Source organism: Colossoma macropomum, unplaced genomic scaffold, assembly GCF_904425465.1.
Source record: "Colossoma macropomum unplaced genomic scaffold, Colossoma_macropomum, whole genome shotgun sequence".
Taxonomy (NCBI): Eukaryota; Metazoa; Chordata; class Actinopteri; order Characiformes; family Serrasalmidae; genus Colossoma; species Colossoma macropomum.
Window position 1 is genome coordinate 116,867 of NW_023494986.1, and position 26,392 is coordinate 143,258.

Consider the following 26,392-nt stretch of genomic DNA (forward strand, 5'->3'; position numbering starts at 1 on the left):
ATCTGACTGTAACAGCTTAACTAAAAGGAGAGAACCAAAAGGGCACACAGATACTAACATTGGTTAAACTGAAGTTCTTACCCATTAGATAAACTACCACCATAACTAGGAAGTGACAAAAGAATCACCAATCACATTTTGACTTCCAATTAATGAGACCAGTTTTGTGGAAAAAACATCACTATGGGCCTTCTGGAAGTCCTATACTTGTCACTGACTTTAAACATGAGCAGTAGCTTATCAGGTTTCAGTCTCAGTTTCAGGAAAACAGCAGCAGTAGGCCTTTTTACTGAAAAAATAACTGTAAAAGTGTATCATACAATGTAAAATATGTGTTAATGTCTGTTGTAAACTTCAAATAAAAACATAGATTGTCTTGTACAAGTTTTAAATTTCCAAGTTTAATCTAGAACAGACATTTTTTAATGTGCACCAGCGTTTGCTTACTGCTAACATACAATTAGAAATGAGAGTTATTGTAGAGGCGACTTTTATTTTCATGGTGTTGAATGAATTTTAACATTTATGGCCTGAATTGAAGGTCTAGGTCTAAAAGTCACAGTTTGCTACTGGTTATTACATCATACCTTACTGTACAGTTCAGGTCAGCCTCTGCGCACTCCAGCATCTGGTTTTAGGGTGTTGTGCAGAGTACTGAGATCATTGGATGTTAATTATATTCAGTGTGCGAAATACCCTCTGGTATTCAGGGGGTCTCATGTTGGCTGGCTTGTAACTCACTCGCCATAGCGGCTTTGATGCTAGCTAGCTTCAATGGCAACAAAATGTTTGGTTTAACATTTCTTTTTTTTGGAAATGCTTTTTTTCTAGTTTGGTAATATGGTCTTCCACACATTAATTGAGATTTTCACATCTCTCTTGTGTATTTGGTTTGAGAAATGAGTAACAATTCACTCTTTTTCACCAATATCTTGGGAAATTATTTCCTTTTAAGTTTTTCAGAGGTATCCTAAACATAACAGTTGTTAGTCTATGAAGGACTAACTGGGTAAACTAATTTGCTATAGCACCAGCCTGAGGTATACCAGTGCTCCATCTCAAGTTAGTTAGGAATACCAAAGAGAGAAGTTTGCTGATTTTGGGTGAAGCAGACTAAACAATGACCTTTCCCTGAATTTGTATTTCAGTGTCTATTATTTTCTAATGGACAACATAACATTCTAATAAGTTTATTTTCAGGGACCCCCAGAATCCCCCAGAACAGACGGCAACATCTGGAGTACAGAGAGCTAGAAATATTTTTATTGATGACTCTCATTCTGTAATGATTTTAGCCACAATGTTCTTAGCTCAGACAAAATCTGAGCTAAGAACAAAATCTTTGATCTGTTACAAACACCAGATAAGTCCAAAAAAGCTGTGCATGCTTCTCACAACTGGTCCTTAAGTATGGTCAGTTTAGAGATGCTATTCAATCTAGTTTTGTTATTTATACCATCACCACTGTGTACTGTAGTACCCAGGAAATGGAGAGCTCTGGCAAGTGTATATATGCCTTTTTTGGTGTGATAAGAATTGATGTATTAATGCATTTATTTGAGTTTATGATACAAATATATGTTTTTTTCCTTTCTTTCATGACAGAATGGAGATTATTACAAGTTACAAAGTGCAGCTTATTAGATGGTTACGTCAGGATTCATTCATTTTACAACATGTGCATTCAAAGAACCTTATAACAATGGATGAATACATCATGCTGAAGTATATCCAAGATCCAAGTGATAAAATTACAAAGCTCTTAGACATAATTCTTGACAAGGGCTATTCGTCCTGCCTTGCTTTTTTGGACTTGTTGAAAGAAGACAGTGTGAATGAGTCCAGCCCAGAGCTCAGGGAGTGGAGAGCAGCAGTGAACAGCTCAGGTAGAGCACCACCAAGTATGCACATACTGATAATATGCACAAATATAGTTCACTTCTGAATCATATACACTCTTACTGGTGACTAGCCGACGACATACCTTAGATAGACCAAACACTTAGTGTTCACTATCGGACCATGTACACACAAGACACAACCTCCACCACCAAGCATGCGCTCACAGCTCTCTATTGGATCATATACACCATAGATACACAAATAACACACACTCTGTTCACTATTGAGTCATTTAAACCTCACACACACCACCTCCACCAGACATGCACACTACTCAGTACTGGACCATATACATCTCATATAAGCTGCTACCACAAAGCATGCACTCAACCTGCTGCATGGTGCTGATAGTGTTTCTCCAGAATTCTGTGTTTTCTGTTGAGGTTTTTAAGCTTCTTAATGGCTTGTTCATGATTAAACACTGATTGGCCACTTCTTTAAAACCACTTCCTTGTTTCTATACTCATAATCTTTTTTATCAGCTCCACTTACCATATAAATGCCCACAATTACAGAATGTAGTGCATCTCAGCATACTTTGTTAGACCACTTTTACCCTGTCCTTTAATGGTCAGCGCCCCCACAGGACCACCACAGAGCAGCTATTATTTGAGTGGTGTTGGCATGTTAGTGTGTGTTGTGCTTGTATGAGTGAATCAGACACAGCAGTACTCCTGGAGTTTTTATACTCTGTCCAGTCACTGCCCACTATATTAGACACTCCTACCTTGTTGCTCTACATTGTAGATGTAAAGACAGAGATGGTAGCTCAACTGTTGCTGTGCAGTTTGTGTTGAGTCGTCCTGTAGTTCTCATCAGTGGTCACAGGACTCTGACCACAGGATTCTGTTGGCTGGATGTTTTTAGTTGGTGGACTGTTCTCAGTCCAGCAGTGTGCACTGCTGTGTCTGATCCACTCATACCAGCAAACACACTCTAACATGCCTCTGCCACATCAGTGAGAGATAATGGTCTGGAGCTGTTTTTCAGGGTTAGGGTCAGCCCCATAATTCCAGTGAAAGGTAATGTTAATGTTACAACATACAAAAACATTTTAGACAAAGTCCAACTTTGTGGCAACAATTTATACTATAGAAGGTCCTTTTCTGTTCAAGCACGACTGTGCCTTTGTGCAGGGAACACCTTTGGGAGTAACGGGAACTGTGAACCAGGCCTACTTATCCAACATCATGCCTGACCTCACAAATGCCCTTTTGACTGAATGGGCACAAATTCCCATAGACATACTCCAAAATCTTGTGGAGGCTGTTATGGCCTCAAAGGAGGGGGCAATTCCACATTAATGCCCAGGGTTTTGGATGGGATGCCACATAGTTGTGATGGTCAGGTGTCCACATACTTTTGGTGGTATAGCATAGAAACATGTATGCTGATTTGTCGATCCCCTAATAGCGTGTTTGGAGAAATCAGACAGACATCAGATTTTAACAACAGCTACAATGACAATGCCATGCCAATGACAACAAATGCTGAATGTTCAGTTTCTTTGTGGTCATTTTTTTATGATAGTTGCCTTTGACTGACTCCAGTCACTGAAAGAGCAAAGTAGCATGAAACTTATCCCACTTTATCTGATCTCCTACTTTAGCTCAATCTATCATATGAATAAGAATGTGTGAAATGTCACTCCATTTACTCACTCTTTAATCATTATGTTTCTCATATCTGGGATTGCTGCCTGTCTGAGTGTGACAGTTTACAGTTTGTTGTTTGGTTGTGCAGTGAAAAGTGGTTTTAACAAAGCTGTTGTTTCCATCCCCCCACCATCACCCAGTTCAGGCAGCTTCTAGCACAACTCAGCCTGGAGGCGCCACTAACACTTCTATTCTCAATGAAGGTAAAAGTGCTACCATAATGATGTGTTTGGACTCAATGTTAACATGACAATTTCAATAATTTCTTCTTCAAAATTTTGATATGCATTTTCTTTTAGATACTGAAATACAATGCGGTTGTTAGTTATTTACAAGTAATCGATGAATCAATCAATCGATAGAGCGATCAGTTGATCAATCAATCAATCAATTAACAGCAAACAACTAATTAATTAAAATTAATATTAAAATTGATTAATTTAACCAAATTCTTGCCTTCTTCTTGCCAGCAATGGGCTATTGTCCAGAAATACGCATGAAATATTAAATTTTCATTTGTTTTCTACAGATGCACATAGAAAAGTTGAAAGTGAAAAACTTAAACAGGACATCAGAAAGCGATGTGAAACATTATATGAAGGGACAGCAGCAAAGGGGAGACACAACTTCCTTAATGAGATTTACACAGAGCTCTATGTAGTTAAGGACCGGGCACTGAGCATGGACCATGAAGTGATTCAGATTGAAGCCGGATCTTTGAGACATGCTACCCCAGACACTCCAATCAAGTTCAGTGATGTTTTTAGTGGCAACTGTAATGCTAAAAAAGTGCTCACATTGGGAATAGCAGGGATTGGGAAAACAGTCTCTGCTCAGAAATTTGCTCTAGATTGGGCTGAAGGAAAAGGCAATGCAGATTTAGATTTTGTTTTTATTATTCCTTTCCGTGAGCTGAATCTTCTACAAGATAAACCATATAGCCTCCATGGACTTCTTCTTTGCCTTTACCCAAAACTCAAAAATTTAAAAGAAACTGGCCTTTTTGATGATAAATGTAAGTGTGTTTTCATTTTTGATGGACTGGATGAAATAAGAAAGCCTGAAAGTCAAAAATTGAATTTTGAACAGAATAAAATGTCAGCTACAACAGAGAAGGCAGCAGTTCATGTACTAATAACAAACCTCATCACAGGAGCTTTGCTTCCATCTGCTGTCATCTGGATCACCTCCAGGCCTGCAGCAGCAGAGCAGATCCCCTTAAAACACATCCACCTAGTAACAGAAGTACGAGGATTCGTCACTGACCAACAGAAGGAGAAGTACTTTAGGAACAGAATCAGTGATAAGGATCAAGCTAGCATAATCATCTCACACATTAAACAGTCAAAGACGCTCTACAACATGTGCTACATACCGGTCTTCAGTTGGATCACATGCTTTGTATTTCAACAAACACTGGAACGATGTAACGAGGCAGAGGTCCCTAAAACCTTAACTGAAATGTATACTCACTTTCTTACCATTCTGATGGACATGAGGAGTAAAAAATGCAACAGTCATCAGAAAGACACAGAGAAACTGCTGGAATCCAGCAGAACCATGATTCTGAAACTGGGTGAACTAGCTTTCAAGCAGCTGATGAAGGGCAATGTGATGTTCCATGAAAAGGACCTCAGAGAATGTGGCATTGATGTCGCTGAGGCCTCAGAATATTCTGGGATTTGCAATGAGATCTTTAAGGAAGAATCTCTGTTTTACCAGAGGAAGGTCTACTGCTTTGTTCATTTGACCTTTCAGGAGTTCTTGGCTGCTCTCTATGTGTTTTACTGTTACATGAGCAAGAACATGAAGGTACTGAAGTTCTTTACACCAAGGTACAGAGCGTGGTCTGAGAATGGTACACTGCATGAGCTGCTGAAAGGAGCAGTGGATAAAACCTTAGAGTGTCCAAATGGACACCTGGATCTTTTCCTCCGTTTCCTGCTGGGCAGCTCACTGGAGTCCAATCAGAGACTCCTACAAGGCCTACTGACACACATACAGAGCAGCTCAAGCAGTATCAACAAGGCAGTCGAATACATCAGAAAACAAATAGAGTCAGGGCGCTTCACAACTGAAAAATCCATCAGTCTTTTCCTCTGTCTGTCAGAAGTGAATGACCAGTCTCTCTCCACAGAGATTCAGGAGTATCTAAAATCAGAGAAACACTCCAAAGAGAAGCTCTCCCCTGGACAGTGTTCAGCCCTAGCATGCATGCTTTTAATCACAGAGGAGGTGATGGATGAGTTGGACCTGAAGAGATACAACACATCAAGTGAGGGTTACAGGAGACTGATCCCAGCTGTGACAAACTGCAGAAAGGCTCGGTGAGTGTTCCATCCAATATGTTACATTCAGCAAATAAACAGTCATGTTTATTGCATTAAAATGTGCAGAAGTGTGTTCTCTCCATATTTTCACTAAAATCAACAAAACCTGTCATTTGACCAAGGGAACACAAACTTTAGTACAGAACAGTATCTATATTTGAATATTAAAAGAGAAAGGTCAAATGACCAGATATAATTTTTTGTTTATTTAGCAGTCATACTGTACAGTCTTATAATAAAGCAGGAAATGATGATGCACTGTGCACAGGCCAGCAGGTCTGCTCATAGTTAAGCAATAAATATTAAAGTGGTAGTCCAGACCATTAGAGGTGAGACTGAGTCAAGAACAAGACCTGGACATATCAAGTTAAGACCAAAACTGTAGTGCCCCAGTCAAGGCTGAGACTAGTAGTGGGCAGGACCCTGTCCAGACCAAGACTATTTTAAATTTTTTCAGAATATTAAAATAAAGTAAAAAAAAAAATCATGATACTGAAGACGAAGCATGCAGCTCACATTGACTTTACAATATATTCTTCTGTACCTTCTTCTCAAACTAAACGTTAGGCTATATAACAAGCATTTTAACTGATAGAATGATGAATGAAGATTGTTTTTTGCCCATTAGCCACACTGAGTACAAACCTTATTTTAACATGTAGAGAAAGGACTGTTATATTGTTTGAATGTTTAGTGGATGTTAGTGCTGTTACTTTTGTCAGTGTCTTTTTTTTAATACTTAAGTATTAAACATAACAAGAAAAAATTATGTATCATGACATACTGTGTCGTGACTTCTTGACATATCATGATCGTCAAATAATAGGCTAGAGGTTTAACTGAGCTTCATGTGTATAACCACCATAGCTTGTACTGCACAGCTGGTGTAAAGGGCCATCACAATTGAGTGATTAATGTTGCTTGTTTAAAATGTTGTGGGTTAAAGTGCAGTTTACTTTGCATAGCTGCACTCCCAAGGAAAAGGAAAAAACTAAAATATATTAAGCCTTGCAACTGACTGGTTTAGAAAAATGTCCTCCTTACCCTGACACTGAAGCAAAAGAAAACAGAAATAAACGAAGTCTTGCATTTCACTGGTTTAGATAAATATCCTCTTTATCCTGAGACAAGACCAAGTAAAGATAATGTTCAGTAGCTGTGATTGATATGCATCACTGTTCTCAGTGTTTTCATGTATGAAAAACCATAAGTAACATGACAATATTAAAAGTAGAGCCACAATAATTAAAGATTTTTGCTGTTGTAAACACAAAAACATAAATTCTGTCGTAAAACAGACTACACTGTTTATTCTGTATAACACAAGCAAAACAACTTGGTGTTGCTAATATAAAAAGGGTTATTTAGCTGCAGTCTATGCATGGATTAATTGTCATATATTTTGCTGTATAGATAACTCTGGATCCAATTTCATTAAAGTAATCCCTGTTGGAATTTTGTGACCTATTTTTCTCAGAATTTTAATTTGTTTTTTTTAAAGAGGATTATATTTTTTCTGAATTTCCCATGTTAAAGTTAATGGAGCACCATCCTAAACACCAGTTACTAAGCTTCACTATTTCATCTCCTTGATCTTTGTTATATGAAGTAAGCTTTCCATAGTAGTCCCCCTACCATTACTATGGTTCAACACAAACCCTGTGATCTAACTTACTGCTAACAACTTTCCCTGTGGCAAACACTGTGTTGCTTCCAGGTGCAGATTCATTCTTTCTAGGTACTAAACATTATTTTCTCATGATTTTCTGACTTGAAGGATGCTTATAATCTTTGTAGAAATGAAGTATTTAAAGAATATTTGTCTAAACCTCTCTGACCCTGTAACGCTCGGACAGAAAACCAGACGTGTGCGGATGGTGAGTGCAGATGGTTTAACAAAAACCAAGCGGCCGTAGTCAAAAGGGGAAAAACAGAGATCGTAGTCAAAAAACAGTCCGAAAGTCAGAACACAGATCATACACACAAGCGAAAGTACCAAAGGAATAGGCAATAGTCAAAAACGGAGTCAAACGAAGCAAAAAGGTCAAACACGGTAAACAATCAGAACAGGAAGAAAAAACGCTCAGTAGTCTCAGAGAAACAATACCTCGCAGTGATTCTATCTAAAGCCCGGGCTTATCTACTCTAAACTACCTGTCATATGATCATCAACACAGGTGCAAGCAGTCAAAACTCAGGGGATTGTGAGCGCTGATAGGAGCGCCTGTGAGAGTCTGAAGTCACATGAGACTCCATAGTATCCTGGGAAATGGAGTTCACATCCGAGTCGGATTCCGAGTGCGGCTTCTCAGTCACATGATCTCCCAGAGAATTCTGGGAGATGATGTCCGTTTCCTCCATAGAGGGAGCTGAATGCATGACAGTACCCCCCCCAAAGAGTCCGGGTGGGCCACGGAATGAGGGTCACCAGGACGACCACTCCTCCCACCACCGGGTCGATGAACAGGGGCCGAAACTGAGCTGTTGAGACGCTGGACCGTATCCTCACGGTTGTTCCTCCGACGGGTGGGCAAAGGACCGGTGAGCCTTTTGCGTGGACGTCCTCTGGGACGAGGAGCAGGTCTGCCAGGGTGCCGTTTGTGAAAGTCTCGGATGAGACCGGGGTCTAACACATCTTTGGCCGGCACCCAACATTGTTCCTCGGGACCATACCCCTCCCAGTCCACTAGGTATTGCAGGAGCCCGCCCCGTCTCCGGGAGTCCAGCAGTCTGCGAACAGCGTATACTGGAGCCCCGTCTATCACTTCCGGTGGCAGGGGCGTCACGTCTGGTGTCGCCTCATCCATGGGCCCTGCAACCACAGGTTTAAGTAGAGAAACATGGAATGAACGAGAGACTCTGAACCTCGGGGGTAAATCTAAACGGTAAGTCACCTCATTGATACGTTTGATTATCTTGAAAGGCCCTATATATTTAGGCAAAAGCTTACGGCAACTCCCCTCTGGACGTCGAAAGTCCCTTGTAGACAGCCACACTCGGTCTCCGGGATTGAACGTTGGAGTCGGACCCCGGTGTCTGTCTGCCTGTTCTTTCTGACGTTGCAGTACCTCTTCAATGTGTTGATGTGTCTGCTCCCACACCTGTTCACTGCGTTTCATCCAATCATCCACTGCAGGAACATCTGTTTGGACCCCAGTCCAAGGTGCAAGAGGGGGCTGGTACCCTAGAATACACTGAAAAGGAGTCAGTCCCGTAGAAGAGCAAGTCAATGAATTCTGTGCGATTTCTGCCCAACTCAGATAAACGGACCAATCAGCAGGATTGTCATGGCAAAATAATCTCAAGAATTTTCCAAGTTCCTGATTAGCCCTCTCGCATTGTCCATTGGACTGTGGGTGATACCCCGATGACAAGCTCAGTGACACTCCCAGATGCTCGAAAAAGGCTGCCCATACCTGTGAGGTGAACTGAGGTCCCCTATCAGAAACAATGTCCTCTGGAATTCCGTAGATCCTGAATACAAACTGGAACAGGGCCTCTGCAGTCTGAAAAGCACTGGGCAGATTAGAAAAAGGTACAAAACGAACCCCTCTGGAAAATCTATCAATGACCGTCATAACTGTCGTGAAACCTTGCGATTCTGGTAGGTCGGTGACGAAATCAACTGCAATGTGGGACCATGGTCGACTGGGTATGGGTAATGGCAGCAATTTCCCAGCTGGTAACAGTTTAGGTGTTTTGCACTGAGCACAGGTTGAACAGGAAGAGATGAATGAATGGATGTCTTGATTCATGGATTCCCACCAGTATCTATTAGCTAACAGTTTGTGGGTACGGGTTTCTCCTGGATGGCCTGAAGTTAATGATGAATGAGCCCAAGTTATCAGAGAAGTTCTGAGTGGCTGAGGAACATACAGTTTCTCTGGGGGACAATGCTCGGGTACTTGCGTGTGGGACAAAGCCTTCTCTATTTCCTCATCTATTTGCCACCTAATAGACGAAATGTTCACCTCAGGAGGAAGGATCCTTTCTGGGGTCTCGTTCTGCAAATGGTTCGTCTCGTGTTGATATTTCCTGGATAGGGCGTCAGCTTTGGTGTTACGAGACCCTGGTCGATAAGTAATACTGAACTTAAAACGTGAGAAAAAAAGCGACCATCTAGCCTGTCGTGCATTAAGCCTCTTCGCCGTGCGAAGATATTCTAAATTTTTGTGATCCGTCAAAACAGTGAAAGGATGGTTGGCGCCTTCCAACCAATGGCGCCACTCCTCTAGCGCTAGCTTGACAGCCAATAATTCCCTATCCCCTATACCATAGTTTCTCTTCGTGGGTGACAATTTATGGGAGAAAAATGCTACGGGGTGTAGCTTGGCCGGAGATCCCGTCCTCTGGGATAAAACTGCGCCTACCCCTGTCTCTGATGCATCCACCTCCACCACAAAAGGTTGTGTGGGATCAGGGTGATTAAGAATGGGTGCGGTGGTGAACGCCTCCTTGAGAGATTGAAAGGCCTTCTCTGCTTGTCCATTCCATGTGATCTTCTTTGGATTTCCTTTTAAAAGTGAAGTCAGCGGGGATGCAATGGAGCTAAAGTTTCTGATAAATCTACGATAAAAATTAGCAAATCCTAAAAATCTCTGCAGCTCCTTTACTGAAGTGGGTTGTGACCATTCGACCACTGCTTCCACCTTGTGGTCATCCATGACAATTCCTTGTTGACTGATGATGTACCCTAAAAATGAGACAGACTGGAGGTGGAATTCGCACTTCTCCCCTTTTAGGAACAAATTATTCTCTAATAGTCTTTCTAACACAACTCGAACATGCTGTACATGGGTATCAAAGGAAGGTGAGTAGACTAGAATGTCGTCCAAGTAGGCGATTACAAAGTGTCCCAGCATGTCTCTGAGGATGTCGTTTATGAAGGCTTGGAACACCGAGGGGGCGATAGAGAGCCCGAATGGCATCACCAGATACTCATAGTGCCCCCTTGTGGTCAAAAACGCTGTCTTCCATTCATCACCTTCCTTAATTCTAATTAAATTGTAGGCACTACGGAGATCTAATTTGGTGAAAAACTTAGCACCCTGGAGCTGTTCCAGTGCTACTGGTACTAGAGGTAGGGGGTATGGATAAGCCTTGGAAATCTGGTTAAGGGCTCTGTAATCTATGCATGGACGTAACCCACCGTCCTTCTTCTTAATGAAGAAAAAGCTAGAGGCGATAGGAGAGGTGGAGGGCCGGATAAACCCTTGTTCTAAGGCTTCTTCAATATACACATCAAGTGCTTTTTGTTCTTCTTGTGTCAAGGGATATACTCTTGCTTTAGGTAGTACTGGGTCCTCTATGAGTTCTATGGCACAATCATAGGGCCTATGAGGAGGCAATTTTGTCGCGTTTCGTTTGTTAAAGACCTCCTTTAAGTCTATGTATTCATGGGGTATTTCAAAAGGGGAATCAGAGTTGGGGCTCTCTATGGTGGTAGACCTAAGGCAAATGGCAGGGGTGTGAATGCAGTTCTGAAGACAATATTCAGACCAGTGAGTAACAGTATGTTCAGTCCAAGAAATCGTAGGATCGTGTTTCTCCAACCATGGGAGCCCTAATATCATTTCAAAGTCTGATTGTTCCAGAACAAGAAATGAAAGTTTCTCAGAGTGTAGGGCACTGGCCTTGGTCTCCAAAGGCACCGTTACTTGGGTAATGGGTCTCAGTCCCACTGGGTCTCCATCTAAAGCGGTGACTTTGAGAGCTGTTTGAAGATTCTTGACAGGAATCTGCAGCTGTTCCACGATCCTAGCGTGGAGGAAGTTCCCTTCAGCCCCCGAGTCGATCAACGCTGAAACAACAAGAGAGTTTGGATGAAAGCATATCTGAACTGGTAAAATCACTGATTTAGAAACCAACCCCTTTGTGGGAACACTCACCACATTAGCACGTGGAGTGAACTCCACGTGCTGTCCAGGGGTTGGTGCCTTGCTTTGCTGTGGTCTGGAGCGGCAGTCTCGAACTTGATGTCCTGCTTGACCACAATAGAGACAAAGATGATTGGTGATCCGGCGCCGTCTCTCCTCTTGTGATATGCGCGAGGAATCACACTGCATGGGTTCTGGGAGGTCAGGATTTTCTCTTGTGATCCTTACATGGGGCTGTGTGTTTTGTGAGGGTCTTAAGCTCTTATTTCTCTTTCTGGAGTTCAAGAGGTGGTCGAGCTTAATAGCCAGAGTGATAAGTTGGTCTAACGTAAGGTCATCGTCTTTACTGGCTAGTTCATTCAAAACGTCCGTGTTGAGCCCCTGACGAAACATGACAAGAAGAGCTGCCTCGTTCCAGCCACTGCTAGCCGCAAGAGTTCTAAATTCCAGTGAATAATCCACTACCGATCGATTCCCTTGGCGTAAATGACACAAAAGTTCTCCACTAACCTTACCCTCATAAGGGTGGTCAAATACAGTCTTAAACTCTTTCACAAACTGAAGATACGATAAACGATGCAGACTAGACCAACTGGCTGTTGCCCATTCCAGTGCCTTATCTGTTAATCTGGATATCACAAACGAAATCTTAGCTTGGTCAGAGCTAGCAGGAGAATTATCAAAAAATACCGCACACTGCAGTAGGAAGCCCCGACATTTATCAGGATCTCCTCCAAACTTGTCGGGTTTACTAACCGGAAAGACGGCCGATCCGGCTTCTGCTGCGCTGGTAGACAATGCGGCGGTATCAGTCTGATCAGTGAGGCTCATATTATGGAGCTGACTGGTCAGTTCCTTCACGCTATTGACGAGCTGAGCCAACTGCGCCTGCTGCTCCGCTTGTTGATGAGCCAGCGATTCCAGAGAGTGAGTTACTCCGGAGAGCACATGCTGATGTCGTCCCAGAAGCTGTCCTTGTTCAGCGAGAGCTTTTTGCAAAGCTTCCTGGTCCGCCGTCTGCATAGTGGCGAGGTATTCTGTAACACTCGGACAGAAAACCAGACGTGTGCGGATGGTGAGTGCAGGTGGTTTAATAAAAACCAAGCGGCCGTAGTCAAAAGGGGAAAAACAGAGATCGTAGTCAAAAAACAGTCCGAAAGTCAGAACACAGATCATACACACAAGCGAAAGTACCAAAGGAATAGGCAATAGTCAAAAACGGAGTCAAACGAAGCAAAAAGGTCAAACACGGTAAACAATCAGAACAGGAAGAAAAAACGCTCAGTAGTCTCAGAGAAACAATACCTCGCAGTGATTCTATCTAAAGCCCGGGCTTATCTACTCTAAACTACCTGTCATATGATCATCAACACAGGTGCAAGCAGTCAAAACTCAGGGGATTGTGAGCGCTGATAGGAGCGCCTGTGAGAGTCTGAAGTCACATGAGACTCCATAGTATCCTGGGAAATGGAGTTCACATCCGAGTCGGATTCCGAGTGCGGCTTCTCAGTCACATGATCTCCCAGAGAATTCTGGGAGATGATGTCCGTTTCCTCCATAGAGGGAGCTGAATGCATGACAGACCCATTTATCTCTGAAAATAGAAACTTTTGAAAAGTGAGGTCAGTGGATTTCATGCCATGTGTTATGGTGCATTCAGAAGATGAAATATATTCCACAGAAAAAATCTGTGTCTGAACCACAAGGAATCTACCTATGAGAAGTTTTGCAACTGGAGAAAGAGTAGATTTCTTTATTTGGCCGTGATGTGGGAAGGAAGCTTGACACCACATCACACAAAACACTAAATGGATTGACTTAATAAACTAGAATTTATTGAGCTTCTTTTTGGAGGAGAAAAACAGGAAAAATCCAGCAGATTAATTTAATACGTTTCTATTCTTATGTTCCTATGTGAACATTAGCAATGTCCAGAATAAAATTGAGTAGAGCCATGCAATCTCCATAGCCAAAAACTGGGAGAAGAATGGGTTTTATTGAAGAGGTCAGTGACTTTAAACATGACACTGTCATTGGATGCCACTTTTTCCTTAAAGTCAGTTTGTGAAATTGCTGCCCTCCTAGATCTGCTCTAGTCAACTGTAAGTGCTACTATTGTGAAATGGATGCATCTAGGAACAACTACAGCTCAGACTCAAAGCGGTAGGCCACGCAAGCTCACAGAGTGGGGCTGGCGAGTGCTGAAGAGCATACCATGTAAAAATTGCTTGTCCTCTGTTGTATCACTCATACAAAGTTCATACCTTTTGAAGCAACATGAGCACAAGAACTGTGCATCAGGAACTTCATAAAGTTGGTTTCCATGGCCAAGCATCTGCACATAAGCCTCAGAGTCCTATGTGCAATACCAAGCATCAGCTGGAGTGGTGTAAAGCTCTCTGGAGTGAAGATTATGTGTCACTACCTTGCAGTCTGATGGACACATCTGGTTTTTGCTGATGCCAGGAGTGCTACCTACCAGAATGCATATGGCCAACAGTAAAATTTGGTTGAGGGTTTTTTTCAGGGTTTGGGCTAGGCACCTTATTTGTAGTGAAGAGTAATGTTAATGCATACAAAGATATTTTAGTCAATTATATGCTTCCAACTTTGTGGCAACAGTTTGGGGAAGGACCTTTTCTCTTTCAGCAAGACTGTGCCCCTGTGCACAAAGTAAGATTCATAAAGACATGGTTTGCTGAATGTGGAGAAACTCTAGAGGCCCGCACAGAGCCCTAACCTCAACTTCAGTGAACACCATTGGGATGAATTGAAATGTTGATTGCAAGCCAAGACTTCTCATCCAACATCAGTGCCTGACCTCACAAATGCACTTTTGACTGAATGGGCACAAATTCCTGCACACACATTCTAAAATCTTGTGGAAAGCCTTCCCAAGAGAGTGGAGGCTGTTATAATTACAAAGAGTGGGGGACAACTCCATATAAATGCCCATGGTTTTGGAATAGGATGTCCAACAAGCTTATATATTGATAGTCCACATACTTTTGGCCATATAGTGTAGCAGCCATAAAAACATGGCTTTGACACTGTTGAATCTGTAGACTCCAGCTATCAAAAGTTATATCAGACATGGACTCTTAAGTTGGTACTATGTAAGTAAAAGGGTGCAATTTATATGTCTTTTAGCATAAGTGTGCCCATATCTTAATAGAGCATGACTTGCTGTTATTGGATTTACCTTAAAATTAATTCCATTCTTTAGACTAGGGCACTGGCATGTGAAAAGGTACAGCCAAGCATGCTACAAGGGTTCTGTAAACGCCTGTATATGAAATAAAATAGTTTACAAATGCATTTGTTAAAAAACATTACATTAGTCTAAAGCTCCTTGGGTGGACCACTCTTACTTTTTATGTAACTCATATTTCCCAGTATGTAGTCATAGAGAGCATGAACTTTTACCGGGCAGTAACATTTTCACAATGCAACATTTTTCACATTCATTTCTTTAGATAATTCCAGTAAACAGATTTCATATCCCCTTGTGTAACTGTACTATGTGCTACCCAATAAACAGAGAACGTCCGTGGACGTCCAAAATGTGTTTAAAAATAGTCGGTCAGTCAGGGACATGTTATGAACGTCAATAGATGTCCAAAATCCGTTTCAAAAAGTCAGTCCATTGGTGACCTATTAATAACGTCAACAGACGTCCAAAATCCGTTTCAAAAAGTCAGTCCATTGGTGACCTGTTAATAACGTTAATTGACATTCAAAATCAGTTGTAAAAAGTCAGTCCATTGGAGACCTGTTAATAACGTTAATAGACATTCAAAATCCGTTTCAAAAAGTCAGTCCATTGGTGACCTGTTAATAACATTAATAGACATTCAAAATCAGTTTTAAAAAGTCAGTCCATTGGTGACCTGTTAATAACATTAATAGACATACAAAATCAGTTTTAAAAAGTCAGTCCATTGGTGACCTGTTAATAACGTTAATAGACATTCAAAATCAGTTTCAAAAAGTCAGTCCATTGGTGACCTGTTAATAACGTCAAAGGACGTTTCACTATAACCCAAAAATAATGATAATGATCATGATAACAATACCAGTACCACTGCTTCTAGCCTACTGCTACTACTACAACAACTACGACTGCTACTCCTACTTCTACTACTACTACTACTACTAATAATAATAATAATAAAAAGAAGAAGAAGAAGAAGAAGAAACAGCAAAAAGAAATCTGTATTCCAGTCCAGAGATGTTATGTTTCTTTTCTCAAAGATACCAAATGTTAAATATAGATTGGCTGACTGTTATGTTAGATGTTGATTGCTGAAGCTTGATAATATTTCACTTGTCTTTATGGTGTTAAAGAACATGCCATGTGACGTCACATGGAGTGTGGTTGTCATTATTTCACATGGTGCCATCAGCTTTTCTATATTTTCTGGACTTTTTTCAAATTTTAATGCAAGTGCTAAATGGTGTTTGTAATTGCATATCTCATAGCAGTATGCATTATTTAAGACAATTTGAATTTGAATGCAAAACTATTTGTGTTTTAATTTATTGTATTGTATAATAGCTGAAAACTTTTAATATAGAAAAGCAGCGTTTTTGACCATTCATTTTCATTATCTTAATATAGTCTGACTCTGACATAAAAAAAAAAACGCCCATTTTATTGTATTTCATCATCATGGTCCTTCAGCTCTGCCAAAATGACTATTTGCAATCCTGTTTGCAACTGCATTTCCACTGTCAGCAAGGCAGTCCTGTCATTTAAGCGCTGTGGGTTTGTTGGATGTATCAAGCGGGTTAAAGAAGCCACGATATCCATCTGAACAGACACCGATCAACGCCCCTTTGGAAGGTCCTCGTTTGAGAAAGTCCTCAGCGAGCCGGCCACAGCATACGGCGGTACTGTCTACAATGACCCAGGTGAGTTGGCCGTTTTAGGTAGACCTTTTGCCATAGCTAAGCTTACAACGAATCTTTAAATATTAGTATTATTGTTTGTTTATGAATAGAGGATATATGTTAGCCAGCTGGCAAGTTAGTATTTGATACAGCTGCTGAAGCTGTCCTGCTAAGGTTAGCTAGTGCTGAACAGTCGTGCTAACTACGGGAAACATAGCGTTCGGTGCTGCACGGCATTGACGTAGATTTAAAGATTTGTCTGTATTGGCTGAATATAGCGAATTAAAGGCTTATTAACGAAGGTAACGGTCATTTTATTTCCTTTAATTCAGTGTGATTGATGGAAAAGGTCCTGATAAAAGCTGAGTTCACTAGCTAACGCTATTGGTTCATCACCACAACACACGTTTTCTGACATTAGCTATTTCTGTTGTTGCCCCATATAAGTATTTGCTAATAACTTCTTAGAAACACCACATAATCATTCTAGTTAAACGCTAACGTGAATAGTAGCTGTATATTGTGAATGTAGCGCTCCATATAGCGTCTACGTTGGTGTTCATCTTAGATTTTTGCGCGGGCTCATTTGTAAAAGTTAGCCGTTAGCTATATTGAGCTACATTAGCTATATTTACATAAGCTTGTAGTCACATACATGAATAGTTCGAGGCTCATTTTAAAACTGCCAGGAGCATATTTTTACTTTGAAACGAAGTACCACAATTAATGATTATTATACAATATTTGAAAGTAGCTAGCTTATGCAGCTAGGTAATTTGAGTAGCTAATGCTAGCTAGCTGTGAAGCTAACATTTCTAACAAACCCTAAAAGTCAATATTCACCTAAATCATTTCATGTCTTCATTAAGGTGGCGCAGACTTCTCAATGTGGTGTATAACACAATATGACATACCGTGGGCTATAAAAGTGAACAAAGAGTAAGTGCCGTGGGTGACCTCACTGTCTCAGGAGTAGGATTGCTGATCTAGAATAGTTTTTTTATGGAAATGACAGTCATAATTACTGATCCAACATCAGTCCTGTGCAGCCTTTGTGTTGCCTGAAATGGCCGTAGTGGGGAGGTTTTGTTAATTTCTATAGTTCAGTCAAAGTAAGTCATTGTGTGTCCTACACTGACATGTCTGCTGACTCTAATGGAGACCTAGATGAGGTTTGAGAGGATTGAGAGAAGTTTCAGGGATGTTTTTATGGAAAAACATAGTTAATATTGTCTTCTAGTGTTTGAGCAATGTTACATATAACACCAGTACTAATCTAAAGAAGCAGAATCATTAATTGTAGTCATTTCAGTCAAATTTGATATTGGAATTTGTAAGGCATTTAAAAAAGTCAAATAATAATACTGAGCTTTTCTGTGATGCTTCCTATGTTATACAGCTGCATTCTGTACTATTTACTACCCAGTTCGTTCTTTGGACTGTGCTTTATTCCTTTAACAAATAAACACTGACCAAAATAAGAGAGAGGCTTTTCAGTTCCCAGCAGTCTAGTACAGAGTTTAGAAATCTCATGGGTCTTAGGAGAATATATAAAATTAGAGACAAGCTCAAGCCCTTTGCATTTAAAAGAACATATCACAACATCACTACTTCACAGTTGTTTAGAAGCCCACTGAAATAAACATTTAAAAATAACTAAAAAAAAATTGGAATTATCAGATGACTCCTTATTGGCTACATTTCAGACAGGAAAATATTATTTATATTATATGGGAACATATTTCAGATTTGAAAGGTTTAAATATATGTGAATTAAAAGCTGTCAAAGGCCTTGTGGCATTGTGATTATTAACTGATAAGGAAGATTAAATAAGTAATAAGTATGATGTTAGAATGGCTGTCACCTTCTACAGATCTGTCTGTTTTTGCCAGGGGATTTTAATGATTTGTGTGTGCATTCATTGTAACAGTCTTGTTTGTATTTTATATCAGCTGCAGTTCTGAAGTGGAACAACAAAGCCACAACTCATGAGATGGACGCTGCCATGGCCGATCACCTCAAGCAAGCCCCCTGCAGAGCTTTTAACTTTGTTATTTTTTTTACTTTTCTTGTTTGACTTCTCAGAAACTAAAATGCAAGATTTTGTGTTGTTAAATAATCACCTTGATTTCCTTTACATTAAAACATTGAAAATCTTATACAGTACTGACACAGCTTATGGTTCAAAGGTGAAAATTCTTTCTGAATTGATGCATAGGATCTTTTTATAGTCCTGACGAAGTTCATGGTCCAGTTTTATGTTCCACAAATGAAATTAAGAATAACTACACATTTTCAATAAAGTTTCCATTTAAAAGTTTGTTTTATGTTTACATTGAAATCAAAATTGTTAGTTAACTACAGGAAGATTCTTTGCATGGTGAAAATGTTCTTTACATTAACCCAGAATGTGTTGTATATGGTTCTATATAGAAAAATTCATTCTATATAGCACCAAAAAAGGTTCTTCTGCTGTACATTTTATTAAGCATGAAATGGTTCTATATAGGATTCATGGTAAAGTGCTATCTTTTTTTGAGAGTGTACTAGTGGAAATTAATTTTGGATGACTTTTCAATGCCTTTTAATTTATAATTTATAATTTTTTCCAAGGCCTTAGAACACCTTAAAATGACGTTTTTACTGTGACTTTTTTGGTCGTCTTTTCAACAGTTGAGCTTGGACGTCTTTTCAACTTTCATTTTCAACCATAAGAAAACGTAAATTAAACAGCAGTTATGTACGTGATTTCAACGTTAAATCAACAGCCTTTAAATGACGTCTTCAATGTGACTATTTTGGCCGTTTTTTCAACGGCTAAGTTTAGACGTCTTTTCAACTTTCATTTTGAACCTTAATAAAGCGTAGTTTAAATGGCAGTCAGATACGTGATTTCAACGTTGTTTCAATGGCCAAATGTTTACTGGGTATATATATATATACTTTCTTTGCAGACTATCTCACTGTAATCTCAACATGGACTCCTGTGAATCTCTCTGCTTTACTCTGAAATCAGTAAACTCCCCCCTGAGAGAACTGGACCTCAGTAGCAATGACCTGCGTGACTCAGGAGTGGAGCAGCTCTCTGTCGGACTGAAGAGTTCACTGTGTAAACTGGAGATATTAAGGTGAGCTCTCTGTGAATTGGATCCTGTATGATGAACTTTAATGTTTGATATTAAATATTATGAAGAGATGAAGAGAGAATGAAGTAGACATATACAACCCCATTTCCAAAAAAGTTGGGATGCTGTGCAGAATGTGAATAAAAGTAGAATGCAATGATGTGCAAATCATGTAAACCATATTTTGAAGGAAAATACTACAAAGACAACATATCAATGTTGAAACTGAGAAATGTTATTGTGTTTTGAAAAAAATATGCCTATTCTGAATTTGATGCCAGCAACACTTTCCAAAAAAGTTGGGACGGGGGCGTGTTTACCACTGTGTTTCATCACCTCTTTTTTTAACAACACTTTGTAAGTATTTGGGAACTGACTGCTGTAGTTTTGAAAGTGATATGTTTTCCTATTCTTGTTTTTATAGAGGATTTCAGATGCTCAACAGTTCAAGGTCTCCTTTGTCATATTATTCATTTTACAATGCACCAAATGTTAGATGAGAAATGTTATTCTTGAGTTGTTGCACTATTTGATCATGCAGTCTTTCACAGAGTGGTGAACCCCTCCTCATCTTTACTTCTGAAAGACTCAGCCTCTCTGGGATGCTCTTTTTATACCCAATCATGTTCCTGACCTGTTGCCAATCAACCACCAGGTGTTTTTAGCATTACACAACTATATCAACCTTTTGCTGCCCCTGTTCCAACTTTTTGGAATGTGTTGTTGGCATTGAATTGAAAATGGGCAAATATTTTTCAATAAACAATAAAAATTCTCAGTTTCAACATTCGAGATGTTGTCTTTATTCTATTTTCAATTAAATATAGGGTTTAAATAGTCTGCTCATCATTGCATTTTGTTTTTATTTACATTTTGCACAGTGTCCAACTTATTTGGAAATCGGGCTATAAACTGCAAGCTAAAGGTGTGGAATCAGGCAATGATTTCTCAAGTTTCTTTTTTTTTTACACTTAATCAGGCAACACAACACTTCATGCATGGATTTGGCTTCATGATTGTCTAGTTGATCCAAATATTTTTTTTCCCTATATTTCAATAATTTGGGGCTATGTACCTTTTCCCTAACATGGCTAAATCCATTATGTTCTTTTAATAAATTCCTTGTGTTGAGCAGTAATACACCTAATGGATTTTATAAAAAGATGCCTCAAGTTGGTCAGGCTGCCAAAGAAGCCTATTTTGACAAATGTAGGTTTTGGTAATTGCACCTGACATATATTTAAACAGTTAAGTTAATAAATGCATTACTCTCTGTCATCTCTACAAAAATAAACTGTTGACATTTTATGAAGTTATTGTTGCTTCCAAACTTTGCTTTGCTAGACCACCTGCTGTTCTACATCATGTTTGCAATATTTTTAAACATTTGATATTACTATTTAACTCTACAATCCCTGATTTCTGTGAAATTAACATTTTAGTCCACTTTCCCACCATGGCTGGCTGATGTCTACTTAGTTTTTTTTTTTTGCTTTGTTTTGTAGTTGTTAGCTAGAATTAGGAAACAGTTATAGTTGTCTTGCTGGAGATTTGTTTGTATGACAGTTTCAATTCAGCAGAATACCTTCATACCTGATCTGTTCTGTCATGAGTGGTAATCATTTGAACTTATCAGTTATCTTCTCTGAATTAACCTTTCATACTGGTGTTGCTTTGTTTAATTTTTGTTGTTATTGCATCACAGGATATCATTATGCCATGAATATAATCACAATAACTATTTAATTAACAAAATACAAAATTGATTTATTTTACTGTATTTTGTCTTTTGTCAGTTTTCAAATTAAGTGGAATCATTAAGACATAAATTGATAATGATCTGATTTTATTATTTATTCAAATTATTTATTCATTTGTTTAGTGTTGTTCTTAGATTAATAACACAATTTATGAAAAATGCAAAGACTAGAAATGATTTGACATATAACTTATACTTTCTGTAAAACTTAGATGACAAATTAATGTTAAATTCACTAAGTGGGCTTCTTAACCCAGGCATGGAGGCATCTTATCCTACTGCTTTTAAAGATTTTCTTTTTTGTGCTATAAACACAAACAAAACTGTCTGCTCTTCAGGTTTATTTGTATAAATTATTTCTTCATCATCATTCTGTACATCCTAAGTTTATGCTCAGATATGGTTCAGCTTTACAGTAAATAGACATTGTTGTTAAGGCAGGAATTTTTCTCCCTTTTCTCTTATGTTATTTTACCAAGCTGCCTCTGAGTGTACTCTGGAAGCAAACTAATTGGCTGTGGAATGTGTCAGTTGTTGTTCAGGCCATTGTTAACTACTGTAGTTTAGTAAATGTAACTAGGCATGAGTGCCTCTGGCAACTCTTTACAACTTTGAAAAATGCAAGTCGAACTCTTTGAAGTTGAAGTCTTCCTTTGTTAATTTATGTAGTATGAAAATATAATTAAGTTCAATTAACATGAAGACTAAAGGTAATAAAATTCTTGCTTCCTAACAGGCAATATCACTGTAGCATTCTGTGAATGGGCAGCCAAATTCTGAATAAATCTTGTCTTTGGTCTTACTGTCCTTGACGGGAGGAGAGTGATGGGTTATACCCACAGTGTAAGCACAAAATATTGGTAAGCTTTAGAGCAAGGTCTGATCCCTAGCTAGCTTGGAAATCTTGTAGATTTCACATTGATGTTGAATGACAGCACTTTTTTAAACCATTAAAAATAACAGCAAACAATAACAAGAACAACAACTAATAATAATAATAATAATAATAATAATAATAATAACAATAATAATAATAAGAATGTGGTGATTATTATTATTTAAAAGCAATTACAGACACTACAGTCTTTAATTAGACTTAATACAGCTCCTTGTGGGAGTGGCAGGTTTTTCTGTTAGCAGTAACTTTTATTATATAACATTTGCTTCTTTAATAGGAGGGCTTTATCTGAGAGTGAGTGGGAATTTAATAGCTACATTGCTTTGTATGGATGTTCCAATATCCATGTAAAGATCATGCAGCAAATCAGCATTGTTGATTGACATGTTTCCCCAACAATGGTATTCAAAGTCCTCTCCACATTTCCTCTCCAAACCAAACTTAAAACAATAGTATAAATATAAAAGATCATGCTAAAACAGACCATTCCATCAGGGTAATTTTATGAATGTCATGATAAACATTTTTACAGCTGCACTACCTGAATCAAGCTACCAAAATATTGGGTAATCATTTTCCATGTACACCATTAAGCTCAGGTTTAGCCTTGTTTTCTGATGAGTGATTTATGTAGTAGATTTGTTTTTTACAAAAATTTCATGCACTCACATTTGCTCTCTGGTACGCACTCTCACGCACACACTCTATCTCTCTCATGTATGCAATCTCTTGAACTTTCTGTCTCTGCATTATTATAAACACAGAGATCTGCAGCCAGAAAATTTAAAAGGTCACAAAAATGGCACAAGACACTCCAACAGTTAGTTGATGATGGTGAAACAGACTGATGTACAGTGATAAGTAGATAATACAAGAAACAAGTAGACAGACAGAACAAAGCAAAAAAGTGTTTTTTGTGGAGAAGCAACTGTCAGATACTGTTCTTTCAGTCAAAATGGAAAATTGAAACAGATATATATGTTGTAAGATTTACCACTGTATTTACTCTTCCTTTGCAGACTCACTTTGTGTAATCTTGGTCAAAAGTCCTGTGAAAATCTGAGGTCAGTTTTACAACTAAAAGACTCTTTCTTGAAAGAGCTGGACCTCAGTAACAATGATGTGCAGGATTCAGGAGTGGAGCTGCTCTCTGCTGGACTGGAGAGTTCACACTGCAAACTGCAGGTACTCAGGTGAGCATTCTGTGAATTAGATCCTGTATGATAAATATTAAGATGTGGTATTCAATGCTTTACCAACAATTTTAATGTTCTTTTTTATGTTACTCGTTACAAAAACTTTTGTACTTAATGGTTTATAAGACTGCATGACAACTACAAGCCTTTAATGACAACTACCATAAACCTATGTAAACAGTTTACAAATGTTTATTCCAACAGGTGTCAATTGTTTTATCATTGATGTTAAGTTGGTATAATACCTGAATAGAGTGACATTTTGGGGTAAAAAGACATTTTAAATATGTTGTAATAAAATAAATGCTGAGATTTTGTGCAGCTCAAAACAAATGCCTTATACTAGCCATCTATTACATACTATAGACTTCATATTATCACTGATCACAGTGGAAAAGTAGCAGACTTAACTCTACATCTCCTTTATTCTACTATAACATGCAAAACCCCAACTTAACACAAGGATAATATAATGAAATGAGAGAAACACTTACATAACATTCCATTGTAACATAAACAATGACAACATTACATTTGTTTGAATGGTTTGTATGGCTGGAAGACAGTCCTGGAATTGTTGGTTATTATTGTTGATTGTCCCATCAGAACTACTTGTGTTACATGCCACTGAGCTCTGCTGCATTTTGCTGAATTAACTGTGACTGTGGTCGGTTCTCACTGTTGCTGCTACTCTGACTAGGCTGCTTTAACCTAATTCACATCAGCCCCTCTGCTCAAATGCCCAATTCCAGTCAGTTTGAGGTGGAAGTAAATGCTACCAAGAAGTTTACAGATTTGGGCCATTCCAAAACTTTGATCTTCTTCTGGCGAAGCCATTCTTTTGTTCATTTGGAGGTACGCTTTGGGTCATTTTCATGCTGAATGTTGAAATTCCTCTTCATCTTCAGTTTTTTAGCAGAGGCCTAAAGGGTTGTGCCAAATTAACAGATATTTGAAACTGTTCATAATTCCCTCCACCTTGACTAAAGCCCCAGTTCCAGCTGCAGAAAAACAGCCCCAAAACATAATGCAGCCTCCACCATGCTTCACTGTGGGTATGGTGTTCTTTTGGTGATGCACAGTGTTGTGCCAAACATACCTTTTGGAATTATGGACAAAAAGTTAAACTTTGTTTAACATGTTTTCCCAAATACTTTTGGCAGACTTGAAGTAGGTTTTGGCAAAACATGGCTGGGCTTGGATGTTTTTCTTCGTTAGAAATGGCTTCTGTCTTGCCACCCTACCCCACAGTCCAGACATATGAAGAATATGGGAGATTGTTATCACATGCACTACACAACCAGTACTTGCCAGTAATTCCTGCAGCTCCTTTAATGTCATTGTAGACTTCTTGGCAGCCTCCTGGACCAATTTTCATATTGTCATGAATTTTTGAGGGATGTCTAGTTCTTAGTATTGTCATTATTGTGCCAAATTTAATCCACTTCTTGATGACTATCTTCACTGTGTTCCATCGTATATCTAATGCCTTGGAATTTTTTTTGTACCCTTCTCCTGACTGATACCTTTCAACAATCAGATGCCTGATTGAAGAAAATGTAAGGATAATCCTATTAGAACAGCTGAACTTTATATGGGGTTAATCAGAATCACTTTAAATGATGGCAGTTGTGCACTGGCTACTATTTAACATGAGTTTAAATGTGTTTGGACAAATTCTGAACACAATCATATCCTTATTTATAAGAGGGTGTGCATATTTATGCAACCACATTATTTAAGTTCTTTATGTTTATTTTTTCACCCTAAACGATTTCAGTTTATTTTTCAATGGAATTGTACAGATTCTGGGTCACATTAAAGGTGGAAATCAATCTGAAATGATTCATATTAGACTGATTTTTTAAATGACAATAACATGGCATTTTAACAGGGTGTGTAGACTTTTTATATCCACTGTACTGTAAAGGAAGATGTTGTTGAATACATTTAGGACAGTGTAGTTAGTATGCTGACACCCCTACTTTTCCAAAGTATTCTGCCCAACTCTGTCTATTGCATCATGGTTGATGTGAGGGTGTCTGTGAATCATTCTACCGAATTGGTTCAAAGTCAAGAGGTAAAAATACCTTATGGATTTTAACTTGACTTCAACATTAGACTAAAATAATTTTGCTTGTAAAGACCCAATGCCTTAATTAATGCTTATTTTATTAAAAATAAATGACTGAGCAGTCCATTTTGTCACTAATAAACCATTAAAACACTACCAAAATTTTACCACAAGTTTCAGTCATGACTGTTATGATAGTCACAGTTTAACCAGTCCATGACTATCAAACACAGCTTTGAAGAGTTCAAACATAGACTTAGATTTTGGGACACATTTACTTCAAAACAATAGGATCTAACTGCTCACCATGTGGCCATGAGGACAGGTATGTAGTCTCACTTAAAATAAGACCCCACCTATAGACTAAAACTTTCTTTCAGTAGTGACACCAAAGTGTGCAACAGCATTTTTTTAATTTATCGATTTTTTTCTTTTTTTTTTATTTAAAAATGAAACTCTTGGCAAATCTAAATCTCTCAATTTCACTTTAAAAGAAATCAATAAAAAATACCATACAAAACATGGAAAAAACATTTTTTTAAGGGTTTGCGACAGCCACCTCCCAATAGAAAGCACCCTAAAAATTATGAATTTTTTGTATATTTAGCTTATTACATTCTTAGTTAACCTATTAAATGGCCAGGGCCCACCAACAAGCCAAAAGTTTTATTACACACTTCTAT

The 26,392-nt window shown here is 38.8% G+C and overlaps 1 protein-coding gene across 1 annotated transcript in view; it reads left to right on the forward strand.

Moving 5' to 3' along the window:
• Positions 1-1,702: 1,702 nt before the first annotated feature.
• The window catches only part of LOC118800644 (NACHT, LRR and PYD domains-containing protein 12-like), a gene marked incomplete at its 3' end in the record, with an annotated part of 29,750 nt that continues 5,060 nt past the window's right edge, over positions 1,703-26,392 (forward strand). Inside the window, exons 1-4 of the mRNA XM_036560901.1 lie at positions 1,703-1,886; positions 3,698-3,760; positions 4,087-5,884; positions 19,612-19,785. Coding sequence (XP_036416794.1) covers positions 1,703-1,886; positions 3,698-3,760; positions 4,087-5,884; positions 19,612-19,785 — 2,219 coding nt within the window. The remainder of the gene's footprint in view (positions 1,887-3,697; positions 3,761-4,086; positions 5,885-19,611; positions 19,786-26,392) is intronic.